This window comes from Halichoeres trimaculatus, unplaced genomic scaffold (genome assembly GCF_033239565.1).
Source record: "Halichoeres trimaculatus isolate MK-OKI-2021-1 unplaced genomic scaffold, fHalTri1.1 fHalTri1_scaffold_5, whole genome shotgun sequence".
Lineage (NCBI taxonomy): Eukaryota > Metazoa > Chordata > Actinopteri > Labriformes > Labridae > Halichoeres > Halichoeres trimaculatus.
The window spans coordinates 28,331,754-28,347,751 of record NW_027437183.1 but is presented as its reverse complement, the minus strand read 5'-3'; the positions used below and the strand labels follow the sequence as shown (position 1 = coordinate 28,347,751).

The following is a 15,998-nucleotide window of genomic DNA, read 5'->3' as shown; positions in this document are numbered from 1 at the left end:
AGTCTGTGCTGCCCTCTAGCGGTGCCAAAGGAGTGTTGCTTGTAAGTCAAAGAAATGAGTATTATTCATCAAACTATTGTAGCCATGAAGAGATTTAGAGAGATACTGTGATTTTTTTTAATGAAACATCAAAGCCTCACAGTACCTTCTAGCTGTTGGCCCTGAGTCTGAACTATGAGGAGTAAGCAGTCTTTGGACAGAGACCGTATCATCAGAAGAAACCTCTGGTGCCACTATAGAGGAGTCACTTCCATTTGTCAAGTATTGTCCCTGAGCTGGCAATGCATGAAATACAGGAAATCCACATGCTGGAGTGTGGGCACCAAAAGAACCTTGTCTTAAAAACTGTGGGAAGTTTGCTGGTAAAAACACAGCATCAAGAGAAGTATTACATGTACCCTGGGTTTGACATGATGTCTTTTGACTCAGTGTTGAACCAGAGAATGGTAAAGGTACCAGCACAGGAGCCAGTGAGTGGTTCATATTTGAAAAATGAGTTTGATGTATTTGACATAACACGTCCATTGAAGTGGAATATGGAATGGGGAAAGTGACCAGCTGCAGAGGTGCTACAGGTGATGCGTTGTTGTCTTGGTGTTGATTTTTCAACAAGGGCTTTGTAGTTTCCTCCTCTGGCTGTTTCTGTCTAGCCGACGAGCCAGACAGCTGTGGGTTTATTTGATGCACCATGTGATCAGAGGTGGGTGTAGCTTCAACATTATACAGCTCACTGATGTCTTGGCTGGAGTGTTGATCAGCTGGATATCTGATTCTGGCAGACAAAAGAGCATTACACAAAACTAAAATAATTTAATTTAGATTTTAAAAAATTTCAAAACAAGATTTGGGACAGCATTCATTAATGAGGGGCTGAAAAAAAGTGTGTGAATCATCCACTGTAGTGCTGCATCACTCAGTACTTGTTAATGGTGCAAACACTGAACACAGTAGTCGATTAGTTTCTGTGATTTAACAGAAAAAAATAAATTGGGAGTTGTTTTGTTTAAAAGTGACTTCTTTAATGTGCAGCTATTCAGTATTACAAGTTTGGAGTAAAAATAAGTGTCACTTCTTTAGCTGATTTGTACCTGAACTCCACAGTGTTTGTCTGGGACTCAGTAAGACAACTGTAAAAGGAAAGAGTGAAGTAGGACCGGAACAAGAGAGCACATGAATACAGGAAGAAAAGAGAGTCAGAAAGAAAGGGAACAAGAAAAAGGTGAAGGCTTTATTAGAATATATAGACTAATATTTTTGCAAACTCAACACACTGAAGAAATACAAGCACTCAAACTCCAGCTTTTTTAAAATTCCCACACAACTTCAATCTGAAGAAATGAGACTATTAGAGATAAAATTCTGCATTATCCACTGTAAACAAACATAAGGATGAAATAAATGTAAAGGCACTTGATGAACATTTTACAAAGCAAGAGCTTCAAAGTAATAAATCTTAGCATTACAAGCCATTTATAGCATTTATACACACACTTTCCAACCTTGAAAGCTACCCAACCTGCTCAGCGCAGAGATCCCTCCTCACTTACATTAATCTTATCCATACAAATGTCTTAAAGCAGCAATCTGGAACATTCTGTCACGGCAGCATGATATTCAAGCCCTTAGTTTAAATATACAGTACATACAGTACATGCATAACAAGATGAAAACACTTTCTATTTTCGAGGTGCGGTGATATCTCAAGCCAGTTTTTCTCTAAAACAGTGCCCATAGCAGATAAAATTGATGTAAACAAGCCTTCAGAGTTCACTCAAAGCCTAGCCAGAAGCTTGTCACAAATCTTCTTTGTCATTTTTTCATATCTACATAACCGAGGTACAGAAAACAATGAGGATGTAGAAATGTGATGCACTAGCTAATGCTCAGGGCAGCAGGTTTGACCGACCCATTTTTTGTTGCCTTCTTTTTAGCAGCAGTATCAAGACTCACTAGATATTGTTGAGGGTTTGTCTATTAATACATTGTTTCATACTAGACTGAATTGTATGGTACTGCCCCACATTTTGTTGTGTTGTATGAAAGTGAAAATCCAGTTGCGTAAACAGAAAGGGGTGTACTCAGGGTGCAAATTGCCGGAGCTACATATCCTTTATTCCCACCTCTGCTCAGACTTTGTTTCACGCTCTCACCAGTAGATGGTGCAGGTTGACCTGCTCTATGTCAAGTTAATTTTACTTTTACTTCAAACAAGTGGGGCCAGGACCCTCTTGAGCAGGTCCCCAAACTATGGCCCGGGGGGCCGGATACGGCCCGCCTCCACATTTTGCCCGGCCCCCTGAACAATACCAGAGGTGCATTATATATATATATATGATTTTTTTTTTTTTCTCCAGTCTGGCCACATGATCAAAACTTATACATGCATAAAACCTAACTTTCTTTCCACCCTTCTGCAGTTTGTGCCCTTTCCGAAACCCCTCCATTTAAAAAAAATAAAATAAAAAAAAAAAAAAAAAAAAATCCTGTTACACAACCATACTGGTAGAGAAATGTATTGAGCTGGTAGGTGTTGAATCACTTAGTTTGGTTTCTTAGCCTGCTTGCTTTCTGGTTTTCACAGTGAAGTTAATGAGAGAGAGCTGCAAACAGTGGTGTCTACAAGAAAGTTGATATTTCATGGTCTTTTTTCTGAGATAAACCTGAAAAGGGTTATTTAATTATCATTTATTTCATAAATAGTGTTATAAATTTCATTAATAATATTATTATTTGTTTCCTGTTTTTTCCTGTCAAGATCCCAGAAAGGGTTATTAATATTTGGTTATGTGTGGCTTTCTGGGAAACAATAAATATTTACGTTTGGACACCTCTGCGATCCTCACACTTTTTTTTACAAACTGACCCTGGCCCACCGTCAGAGAAGGGAAAGTTGTTTGGCTCTGACGGGAAAAAGTTTGGGGACCCCTGCTCATGAGGGTTGTGAAACACTTGATGGCAGGGTTGCAAAATGCTTTACAAAATCAAAACTATGTACAATTGCATATTTCAACAATCAAGCTAAAACTATGCTAACAGAACAGTTTTAATCTGTTTTCAACTGAATTAAGAATCTTTGGCATTTTTCTGTTGGTTTTTGTCTGTTGGCCTTTTAGTGTATTCCCATGACAGAAAGTCACTACTCTTTAGCACCTCTCTACATTGGCCCAAATGAGGATGAAAAACATAATGGGAGACATCAAAACAAATTTGTTTATATCATAGTCTGACATTTAATAGTTGGCCAGTTATGGAAGCTAAATAAATGAGCCAGATAAACTTAAGTATCCATTCATCAGTTTTTGGAAAAATTTCCCCCTTTTTTGACAAATCATATTTATGATTTAATGAATCATCGTCTTGTGTATAAATGAATGGGGACACACACTAATAACACAGATTATTCAAGCATCTGACAAACACCTTTAGTGACGGAATAAGTGGAGTATCAAAGCAACAGGGCAACATGTCTGAGCAAAGCCAGTACAGGCACTTTAAATAACAGTAATGGACAAGCTGACTCACACACACCCACAAATGCTCACACTCATACAGACACACATGGACACAAGCTGACACGGAGAACTTCAACAGTTTCTTTGGATGTGTTCACTCCATTGATCCGGGCTTTAGTTCCTTTATTCTATGAGTCCACAGACTTTAACCCTCAACAGTCAAACAAATGACCACCTGCTGAATCAAACTAATGTGATATGATATACATATTCAGAACCAGACGACCACACCTACAAGATGCCCACACACACATACACACACATACACATACACATACACACTGACACACTACTGAACATTGAGGGTGCGAGCAGACACTCCATGGTGCCAGTCTCTCAGCTCGCCGTACTTGGGGCCAATCACCAACCGAGTGGTGGTCTTGGTTGCTCTGCCATCACAGGGAGAGAAAAAGACAAAAACACACCAAAAAGAGAGGTTTAGGAAAAGTAGAGAGCTTCTCCACTAATGAGACACACTGTAAGCCATGCCACATGAAAAGCTGCTTGCACAAAGATGGGGCTGATGATCCACAGAGAGGTTTGTGGTGTGGTTGACATGGGCTGTTTAGCTGTCATCATCAAAAAATGACAGAAATCAACACACAGAAAGAAAAAGTACAAGTGGTTAACTCGGGGTCCAAATTCAGCCCATGACTCATTGTCTGCAGTGACTGAAATGATGATTTAATTCAGCCATGAAGCCACAAACCAACACAAACAGACAGCAGAAATGTCAACATGTCATGTCAGCTCGAATGGTCACAGAGACACAGCAATCAGATGTTTGGCCACAAACCAAGTGAGCAACCAACAGCCACTGGATCACATCACACTGAGAACACTCACACAGTCCAGCCATGGTTGTCAACAACACAACAACAGGTTGTACAACATGCAGCACGCAAAGACTGTCACACCATCCTCCTAATGCACACAACCAAAAACCATTAGGAGCACAAAATACATCCCATCAAGCAACCCCTTGACCACAAAACAAAATACTTCAAGCAATTAGAGAGGACGGTTGAATTGAAACTACTTTTTGGAGCTTTAAAAGTTATTGGGAACGGACATACTTCGTAGTCCACAGAGGTCTGGCTTCTGACTAGAGAACTCAAACATGATTTCTTCCCTAACGCCAGGAAGCAGGAAACCAATACACCATCAATATAACTGCCAGATCTGTGCCACAGAGCTCTGGGGCCAGATTTCCAAAAGCTCCATGATTGCCTTTACATGCTAGGGTGTCATTATGTGTTTGAGCCACTGGTTAAGTGACATACATCAAACAATGGCATTAAAAGCAATATGAAACACAGCGTCTAATGATTTCATTTTAGCTTTGTTGTGTTATTCCATGATGCAAATATTCTAAGGTTATTAAAACTAAGTCTTGATTGCTGTGCACTTACTTTGTCTTTTTGGCTGCGTCAGCTTCTTCTGCTTGAGCTGCAAAAGAAAGAATAGAAATAACTATGAGTCACTCTACACGATATGCCCTCCCTTTTACATTAATTGTTGTGGTGTATTGTTGGGCTTTCGACATAAATACAATTAACATCCATTCTTGTACGAATCATGAATAATCAATAAGAAAATTCCCTGAATTAAAAGACTTTGAGAGCATATAGAGGGATTATTATATTATTATTTGTTTATCAACGACGGATGCGCGCGCAACTTGGGTGCAGAAGCACTGCAGAGTATAATGGTTTGTCAACCGATGTGGAGGAGTTAACCACCGAAAAACACATATTTTAACTTAATGTCATCACTTTGAGGGACGGTAAAATGCTCCCAGGTTTGTGAAATAGCAGTGAGTGGACAGAAGAGGTCAACACGTGGACAGATATTAGGTGGACACACGTTTTAGCAGAGAAACCTAGCGTGTACCCAGAGAGAAAACACAGCTCTCACTCGATGCTCATGACTGCATTATCCGTGGACACTTATCAGACTGTGACAGACCAGGATGTAAACATCGTTTCATAATATTCCCTAATTTTACTTTGGTCATAAAATCTGTTTCTGTTGATCATAATTTATAGGTTCACTCATTATTTACCAGTGTCGTTTTCTCCCGGGGGCCAAGGGAAGCCATGCTTCCTCTCTTTTTTTAGACTGTAGCTGTGATTTAATGAAAATATTCCTTTTTAACAGTTTCGATACTTCTTCTGTGTTTTGTCACCGCCATCTCCTCCTTATTTCTCTCCTCTAGTTATTGAGCATTTTACAATGTGTAAAACAGCGCCCTCGTAAATGTTCTGTGGCGAATGCGTGGTGAAAATACGATACTGCACGTTGCTGTCCGCAAGGAAGCCAAGCAGAGTTGGCATCCCTTGGTGAAAAAAAACAAGAATGATTGACCAATCAGATGAGGCCGTGGTCATGACACTGCTCATCTGTGATTGACCAAGACTGTGCCAAGGGAAGCCACCCCGTCTTTGGCCTCAAACCAATCAAATCACAGTATCGTCATCCTCGAGCCACTGAATGAAATCAGGGAGGTTAGCACATTAGCAGTGTTCATGAAGCGGCCGGTTGTGCGTCTAAGTGGGCGGTTGAATTAATTAATACGATGTTTAAGCTAAGTCAAGAGGACAATGTACGTGTGTGAATGAGTGATTGAGGGTGGAAGAGCTAAAGGGCGTGTGTCGGTGTTTGAAGTAAGTAAAACGAGCGCTCTCTGGGCACTCTAACAGGTCCGTTACATGAAATAGCGATACAAACTGCAACAAAGCCTTTTATGTACCCCACTCCCTAATAAAAAATACAGATAACAGGCTTTGTCTCACTTGGCTTCCTCAAAAAAATCTCCACGCCACGCCACTGTTATTTACTGTCCACATTGAGCCCATGTTTGGTCAGAGCCTCAGCCCCAAACCAACTTTTCATTAAATAAACAAAGTCAAATCTGTATTTAGAGTATCAGCAGTTATTATTGTTTGTTTGCAGTCAAACCTGGTTAACTGAGGTTGGATAAAGAATACACATTTAATAACACACACGCAGACGTCTCTGGTGTAACAGTGTAAAGTGTGACCCTGTTAACTGGTGACTGTCAGCCGTTAATCACATAGACTGTATATAGAGTGGACAGCGTGGCTCCGCCATTTATCATTGTCCGGTTTTGAAGCCAAAATACCGCCGTCTCAGGCGCCACCATTGTAGCCGTTTGGAGCCAGAGTCTGTGCAGTAGAGACGATGAGGGATTCTGGGAGAATCTGAATGGAGCTGGGTGACAAAAATGATTATTGCTGTGAATGCAGCAATGCATTCACAGTATATGTTCTTCTGTGACAAAAAAATTTATTGCTGTGAATGCAGTAATGCATTCACAGCATATGTTCTTCTGTGTCAAAAAAATTTATTCTTCTTCTTCTTCTTCTTCTTCCGCCCGCTTTTTTGGACCGCTAAAACTTCTGCAAACTTCAACCGATTTTCACCGTTCAAACTTCAAAACGTGTGTTTCAGTGGGGACAAGGGGGCTATGACTCTTCAGAAACTTTTCACAAATAGTCTCCGAGATATTCAACGTTTTACGAGATCTCAGTCCCATAGAGATGAATGCGGAATTTTCAAAATTTTCTCCCTTCAGGTCATTTTTTCAGCCTTCTTCAAACCCTTCTCATTCAGTCATAAATTCAGCTACAAACTCCATTCAAACTTCAAAATATTCAGCTATCTTTTGGCTTCATTCAGTGGGTTTCAAATGTTTCCTAGCATTCATAGTTTCTTCACAATGACCCTTCAAAGGTCATGATGCATTTCAGCTCTTCAAGCCATTTAACATTGGTGTGTATTGGACGGAATGTTTCAGCTCAGAGTGGGAGATTCAAACGACAGAGCAGGGAGAGGGGGAAACAAGACCTGAGAAACTTCTGGGTAAACTGCTCTCTTGGCCACATTTTTTGAGCTATCAACACAAATAAGCCCTCAGCATGTAAGTAGTCTTGTCCTGCTTCTGACAAAGTGTTTTTTAAAGCAAAAGGATGGAGCCCTTTTTCACAAAATGCCCAACTGTCGGGCAACGTCAGCTCCGGCACCCATGTACTCCAATGTTAATTCCTGAGGGGTTTTCTCAGAGATCAGTCAAATTTCCTTCATCTATCTATCGCTCTGGTGGGTTCGTTTCTTGACCTTCATGCATGAAATTTAGATCGACAGCTTCCTCTGGGTCTCAGGATTCCTACGGTGTGATCATTTTTCTTATCGGCCCTTTGGTTTAGTCACAGTTTTAGGCAGTTTGACACCCTGATTTCAGTGGAAATGTGTTGGGAATCAACAGACTCCACCAGCTCTCTGATGGCAGTTGGTAAACAATGATCACCATGGCAACATCTGGCTTCAGATGAGCCTCAGCTGACAGGCTTACATGATTAAAAACTCACTCACAGGACACACAGAATTTCATTTTAACAGTGTTTCAGAGATGAGACTTGCATTTTCCCTCAGTCAGGTCATTATTTCCATAAATGTTCTTTAAAATTTAAATAATTGTTTCAAATTTTGAAAAGATGCAGCCATTTCAACTTTAAATTCATTTATCCATTTAATTGATTCATCCATTAATTTCCTTTCATCCAAGAGTTAATGGCAGGTTTATTTAGCATTCTGCATTAGCAGTTGAGCACAAGCTTTTCAAGACTTAATTTAAATATTTTTAGACATAACTTCAGTCATTCATGTTCAGTATTCTGCTTTAGCAGTTCAGCACTAGCTTTTTACGACTTCATTCAGCCATTTTCAGACATACCTACAGCCATTCATGTTTAGCTTTCTGCTTTAGCTGTTGAGCAAAAGCATTTCAAGACTTAATTCAAATGATTTCAGACATAACTTTAGTCATTCTTGTTCAGAATTCTGCTTTAGCAGTTCAGCGCAAGCATTTTGAGACTTCATTCAGCCATTTTCAGACAAACCTTCAGTCATTCATGTTCAGCATTCTGCATTAGCAGTTGAGCGCAAGCTTTTCAAGACTTATTCAACCATTTTCAGACATATCTTCAGTCATTCAGGTTCAGCTTATGTTGCATTAGCAGCTCAGCGCAAGCTGCTTCAGCGTTCTGCATTCACAGCGCAATTTCTTCAGAAATTGCTTTTCTAGTTCTTCTTCTTCTTCTTCTTCTTCTTCTTCATTCTTCCGCCCGCTTTTTTGGACCGCTAAAACTCAGGCAAACTTCAACCGATTTTCACCGTTCAAACTTCAAAACATGTGTTTCAGTTGGGACAAGGGGGCTATGACTCTTCAGACACTTTTCACAAATACTTTTCGAGATATTTCAGAATTTGTGCGTTTTTTGGTCTCATAGAGATGAATGAGGAATTTTCAAAATTTTCTCCTTTCAGGACATTTTTTCAGCCTGCTTCAAACGCTCCTCATTCAGTCATACATTCAGCTACAAACTCCATTCAAACTTTAAAATATTAAGCTACCTTTTGGCTTCATTCAGTTGGTTTCAAATGTTTCCTAGCATTCATAGTTTCTTCACAATGACCCTTCAAAGGTCATGATGCATTTCAGCTCTTTGAGCCGTTTAACATTGGTGTGTATTGGACGGAATGTTTTGGCTCAGAGTGGGAGATTCAAACGACAGAGCACAGAGAGGGGGAAACAAGACCTGAAAAATTTCTGGGTAAACTGCTCTTTTGGTCACAATGTTCGCTCCACATAGGCATTTTATATATCAAAATGGAGGAGGGCTTGTCCTGCTTCTGACAAAGTGGTTTTTAAAGCAAAAGGACGGAGCACTTTTTCACAAAATGGCCAACTGTCATGAGAAGTTCAAAAAAATCCCCATATACCTCCATGTTATTTCCTGAGGGGTTTTCTCAGATATCAGTAAATTTTCCCTCATCTATCTATCGCTCTCGTGGGTTTGTTTCTTGACCTTCATGCATGAAATTTAGACGGACAGCTTCCTCTGGGTCTCAGGATTCCTACGGTGTGTTCATTTTTATTCTAGCCCTCACGGTTTTGGCAAGGTGACAGAAGATTCGGACTCTTGCTTTGCCACAAAATCTTCAGAAGATTACAGTAACAAGGGCAAAGTTGTGCACCTGCACCTGCTGCCTTTAACGAGCTGGTCTCCGTGGAAACCTTTGATCTCATGCAGCTGTTTATAGTAACTCATCAAAACATCCAGGAACAAAGACAAGCATGTGTCTGTTAATTGCTGTGAATGCAGCAATGCATTCACGGCATATGTTCTTCTGTGACAAAAAAATTTATTCTTTTTTTTTTTCTTCTTCATTCTTCCGCCCGCTTTTTTGGACCGCTAAAACTCCGACAAACTTCAACCGATTTTCACCGTTCAAACTTCAAAATGTGTGTTTCAGTTGGGACAAGGGGGCTATGACTCTTCAGACACTTTTCACAAATACTTTTCGAGATATTTCAGAATTTGTGCGTTTTTTGGTCTCATAGAGATGAATGAGGAATTTTCAAAATTTCCTCCCTTCAGGACATTTTTTCAGCCTGCTTCAAACCCTTCTCATTCAGTCATACATTCAGCTACAAACTCCATTCAAACTTTTAAATATTCAGCTATCTTTTGGCTTCATTCAGTGGGTTTCAAATGTTTCCTAGCATTCATAGTTTCTTCACAATGACCCTTCAAAGGTAATGATGCATTTCAGCTCTTCAAGCCATTTAACATTGGTGTGTATTGGACGGAATGTTTTGGCTCAGAGTGGGAGATTCAAACGACAGAGCACGGAGAGGGGGAAACAAGACCTGAGAAACTTCTGGGTAAACTGCTCTCTTGGCCACATTTTTTGAGCTATCAACACAAATAAGCCCTCAGCATGTAAGTAGTCTTGTCCTGCTTCTGAAAAAGTGGTTTTTAAAACAAAAGGATGGAGCACTTTTTCACAAAATGGCCAACTGTCATGAGAAGTTCAAAAAAATCCCCATATACCTCCATGTTAATTCCTGAGGGGTTTTCTCAGAGATCAGTAAATTTTCCCTCATCTATCTATCGCTCTCGTGGGTTTGTTTCTTGACCTTCATGCATGAAATTTAGTTTGACAGCTTCCTCTGGGTCTCAGGATTCCTACGGTGTGTTCATTTTTATGCTAGCCCTCACGGTTTTGGCAAGGTGACAGGAGATTCGGACTCTTGCTTTGCCACAAAATCTTCATAACATTACTGTAACAAGGGCAAAGTTGTGCACCTGCACCTGCTGCCCTTGACGAGCTGGTCACCGTGGAAACCTTTCATCTCATGCAGCTGTTTATAGTAACTCATCAAAACATCCAGGAACAAAGACAAGCATGTGTCTGTTAATTTATCAGTGATCACCAATGTAAAATCTGGCTTCAGATAAGCCTCAGCAGACAGGTTTACATGATTGAACACACACACACACACACACACACACACACACACACACACACACACACACACACACACACACACACACACACACACACACACACACACACACACAGGGCAGAAAGTATCACACTTTAACAGCATTTGACTTCCATTTCCCTGAGTCAGCTCCTTATTTTCCCAGATTTTTTTCTTTAAATTTAAATTCCTTCCTTTAATTCCTGAATTGATTCAGCCATTCAAACTTTTAAATCCTATTTTAGATTACACTGATTCATGCTTCATCATCATTCTTTTTGTCAGAATTGCAAGCACCTTTACACCCTGATTTCAAAGGGAATGTGTTGGGAATCAACAGACTCCACCAGCTCTCTGATGGCAGTTGGTAAACAATGATCACCATGGCAACATCTGGCTTCAGATGGGCCTCAGCCTACAGGCTTACATGGTTAAAAAACTCACACACAGGACACACAGGATTACATTTTAACAGGGTTTAAGAAAGCCGACTTACTTTTCCCCTCAGTCAGGTCATTATTTCCATCAATGTTCTTTAAAATTTCATACATCCCTTTAATTTTTGAATAGACGCAACAATTTCAACTTTAAATTCCTTTATCCATTCCATTTATTCGACCATTTATTTCCTTTCATCCAAGAGTTCATGGCAGGCTAATTCAGCATTCTGCATTAGCATTTCAGTGCAAGCTTTCCAGGAGTTCTTAAAACAATTTTCAGACATATCCTCATTCATTCATGTTCAGCATTCTGCATTAGCAGTTGAGCGCAAGCTTTTACAGGAGTTTTTAAAACAATTTTCAGACATATCCTCAGTCATTCATGATCAGCATTCTACATTAGCATTTCAGCGCGAGTTATCTAAGACTTCATTCAGCCATTTTCAGACATATCTTCAGTCATTCATGTTCAGCATTCTGCATTAGCAGTTCAGCGCAAGCTGCTTCAGCATTCTGCATTCACAGCGCAATTTCTTCAGGAATTGCTTTTCTAGTTATTATTTTTTCTTTCGAGAGTCTAATCACTTCCTGACTCTACCTCCCGACATATCTTACATTTCCCGAAAAAACTACACGAGAACGGCAGCTGTCAATCATCGTTTAATGTTACACAAAGCCTTGTTTTTAACCTCTTATTATAACTAATGAAAACGAAATTTTTCGGAAAAAAGAGGACTTGAATACAAGACAGCTAAAGTATATCTTCAAATCACCACAACAATCGGATGCGAGAAACATTTCTAGAGGTGTAATAATTATTTTTAGGTTTGACCACAGCCCATCTGGCATGACTGGAAAGCTGGATTTTTTAAACTTATACTGCAGCCAGTCACCAGGAGGAGCAGTTTTTGTGGAGACCTCACTTCGAGCCGAGCAAGTGGACGTTCATTTTTTTTTCAGTCTATGGTTAATCACGGCTGCCGTCGCTGAGAGTCTCCAGTTAGCATGGTTGCTATTAACGCTGAAACACCGGTTACGCTGTGATGGTCAAAACTTGACAGAAGTTGCCTCTATTGTGTAGTATTGTTTTTGACAGCTGTCCACAGAACAACCGTACATTTTGATGCTTCTAAAAGGTTGAATTTAGTATTTAAAAAAACGCTTACTAGTTTAAATGAATGGAGCTAAATGCTGCTTCTATGGTCGAGATGCGTGCGCATCTTTATGATGACATAGACTGATAATCCCTCTATACATAACAGGGAAAAAACAAAAACAAAATGAGAATTTCATGTACGGACCACAGGATTTTCATTGGCCTCAAACATCATGGAGTGTGTTTCCTTGCTCTGTGTTCTGTATGGAATTAACCATGTACACATTGCCACTTTGAACCCCCCACTCAAAGTCTGACTCACGGTTTTCAGTGCCAGTGATCTGAGCCAGGATCCTGAAGGATCTGGACTGGGTGGTGCCAGTGCGAGGGCGCCAGTCCTCTGTGTCCTCCATTATGCGCTTCCTGCTGGCATCAGCATGAGTGGGCACATGGTAAAAATGGATGTCTGTGTCTACGATGTGTTTCCTGGGAACTCTGGAGGAACAGAAGTGATGAAATCAGCAAAAACCGTCTGATTTCACTTTCCCTTTCATTGTTAATTTAAGTAACACAAAAGACTACTGCTTTCATTTCCTCTGGAATTTTATGATCTATCAAAATAAAGGCTCAAAGGACTTTTTAAAGGTTGACGATAACCAATGATTTAAAACTACTCGTCAGTACTAATATCTAATCAACCAATCACATGGCAGCAACTCAATGCATTTAGGCATGTAGACATGGTGTAGAGGACCTGCTGAAGTTCAAACCAAGCTTCAGAATGGAGAAGAAAGGCGATTAAAGTGACTAATGTGGCATGGTTGTTACTGTATACTGAGCATGTTTTTAGTTAGAGAAGTTGTATTGAACAGCAGGTTACATGAAATAGAGATGCTCATGGCAGTAAACAATAATCCATATTTTAGAGCTGATTAGACAAGAAAAGTGATGAAAAGATGGTTTCACGCCACACTTTGTTAATTTAATTTAGCTCTGGGTGTTAATCAGTCTGATACCTTGGTGGTGGAGGTTTTCTTTAAAAAAATCAACGTCAGAGAAAAACAGGACAGAGTTAGTGAGAAATACAAAAAGGACAGAGCAGCATATCAACAACATAAAAGCAAAACACTTACTTCAAAATACTTTGAGGTCCACTTTTAGGGAAGTAAAGTAAAGGAGAAGATGAAGTATTAGAAAAAAAGTTTCATAACTTGAGAGAAAATTGAACACGCATAAAGTGGCAAAAGGAATGGAGGAAAGTTAAAGAAAATGTGGACCGCAAAACGTATTGCATGCAAAACAAAAAGCCATTTCTCAACACAAATCATTAGATAAACATCACCACAGGGTGGAGCTGCTGGGTTATGATATCAATCTGAGTGTTTCTGTACAATGTTGATTATTTTGACAGGAAGTATTTGGAGATATTATCAGAATTGGTAGAAATTGTGTTTAGGAAAACATGTTTTATAGGCAAGGGATATAAGTCTGGTCTAAAGTGTGCTAATTCTGACCACATATATTTTACTCGTGTGTATCCGCCTGCTTTTTTAACAGCATGGTGCTGACAGGCCCTTCAGTAATTAGCCATCAGCAAACCAGCTGAGGACAAATACACTCATATAAACACAGAGGGATACTGAATCCTTTTCAGGCTCTGCCGTCTATAAATCACCTATAAATACACCGACCCTCCAACACACTCACCTAGCACGTTGAATAGAGTGATTTATGAGGGTCTCTCAACACGTTCCTGTCACAGCAACAACTATGTGGGTGTGGGAGCGTTGACAGCTCTGTGTGAGTCTGATCACACACTTACAGTTTCACTGGTGGTGTGTGACAATACTGTGTGTAAATGTGTGTTAATATTGACAGTTGTGATTTATAGTTGAGGTAAAAGATAGACTTAAGGCTAAGCTTCTCATATAATCTGAGGTGCATTTTAATAAGCTGCAAGCATCTGTGCTAAAGGTCCAACATAATGTTGAAAAACAGATGAATAAACTTCAAATAAGTATGAGAGTTGTGCAAAGCTTGGACATCAAAAGTCAGCTGCATGCAAATATAATGATAAATTAGACATATAGAGAGCTAAACAAAGAGGCAGGTGACCAAAACGACAGAAAATAAGTCCAACACGTGCTTCAGAGACTAACTTTGTGACTTTGGGAGGTGCGCCAGTCTGTAAAGTAGAAGAAAAAGGATTGAAAGAGAGAGAGGAAGAAAAAGAACACCAATATACAAGAATGAAAAAAAAAATCTGAAAGCTGCCATTTAATTATTCATTTTGAACAGACCACGTATTTCAAAATAGCATGCAAGCAAGATGTAAGGATAGGCACACATGCTTCTTCACGTTTCATGCTAAAAATAAAGGTTAGTTTTTTGACAAGCAGAAAGGTTATTGTGAGTGTGTGAAATTTTGTTTTTTAAAAGAAACAAAAATTGAAAAAGTTTTTTTTTTGTGTTAAAAAAAAACATTTAAAAGCCTTACAAACAAAACAAAGTGATCTAAAAATTGCTTCCAAAAGGTTTTTCTATTAAATGTCAACAGCAGGAGAAGCCTTTAATTGAAATGTAGCTTGTCTGTGTGTCTGTGCACATTGCTGCATGGTGAAAGATTATGGTGTGCAGACAACTGGTGTCTGCTGTTTGTCACTGACAGAAAAACAACCGGACGTCACAGCAGTAGCCATTCAAAGATGTCCTGTTTTTTTTAAGGCAAATTACAAAAATTATTCCAAATTTGGTGAAAAAAACAGTGTGTCAATATGTGAAGAAACACCATTTAGGTGTAAATCTTATAAAAAAAAAAAAAAAAAAGTAGACTATGGTCATGACATCATGGTAAAGGCACACTCACTGTGCCTGTGGAGATGGGCCATTGGGGATAAAAAAAATGAGATAAGTCTGAAAATATGTTGAGAAAAGAATGATTGACTAAAAAGATGAGAATGGTAAATTAGGCGTAACAAAAAATCTAAAGCTGATGAGGACAAATTTGTGAACTTAAAGGCAGAAGGGACAGACTTCTATCTTTATCCCAAATGAATTTAGAATGTAACACAACCTCAAGAGGTTCATACACCCCTGAAAAAGCAAAGAGAGGCTTTTTATAGAACATGATAAAATATTTAAGATCAAGTGGAGACGAAAAGCTTCTAAATTCCACTCTAAACTCATGCAGCCGTCAGTGCAGGGATATTTCTCCTTGCCAATGCTCTTAGATTAGATTTAAACTGTTATTTATTCTGTTGGTTTTCATTTTATTTGCCAATCCTAAACGTTAACTGTATTTCACAGTGTATAACAATTTGAACCACTGAATGCAACTTTATGTGTAATTACATTTGGTTATTTAACATGATTTCATAAGCTCATGTAAAATCTCTTATCCTCCAGTTTTCCATCACGTGTACAAAGCTATTAAATGTCTCTTACGCCCTCCTTCTCAAATAATTACTATAAACAAAAGGTTAGTTCATCTGATTTTGTTACTAATACAACACAGTAAAGCAACATCTGACTCTGATACTGTTTAAGAACTGTTCAAACAAAGACAACAACAAAATCATCAGCATTACATTGGCAAG

At 39.3% G+C, this 15,998-nt stretch overlaps 1 protein-coding gene across 3 annotated transcripts in view; it reads right to left on the bottom strand.

The window, feature by feature from the left end:
• pdlim5a (PDZ and LIM domain 5a) overlaps positions 1-15,998 on the bottom strand; it is a 69,149-nt gene that overhangs the window by 16,503 nt on the left and 36,648 nt on the right. Inside the window, exons 5-8 of one of the 3 annotated variants that reach the window (XM_074671399.1) lie at positions 14,562-14,587; positions 13,536-13,556; positions 12,725-12,897; positions 4,925-4,961 (exon numbers count right to left, since the gene is read on the bottom strand). In XM_074671399.1, coding sequence (XP_074527500.1) covers positions 4,925-4,961; positions 12,725-12,897; positions 13,536-13,556; positions 14,562-14,587 — 257 coding nt within the window. The remainder of the gene's footprint in view (positions 1-4,924; positions 4,962-12,724; positions 12,898-13,535; positions 13,557-14,561; positions 14,588-15,998) is intronic. The other 2 variants (XM_074671400.1, XM_074671398.1) reach the window with 2 other exon arrangements.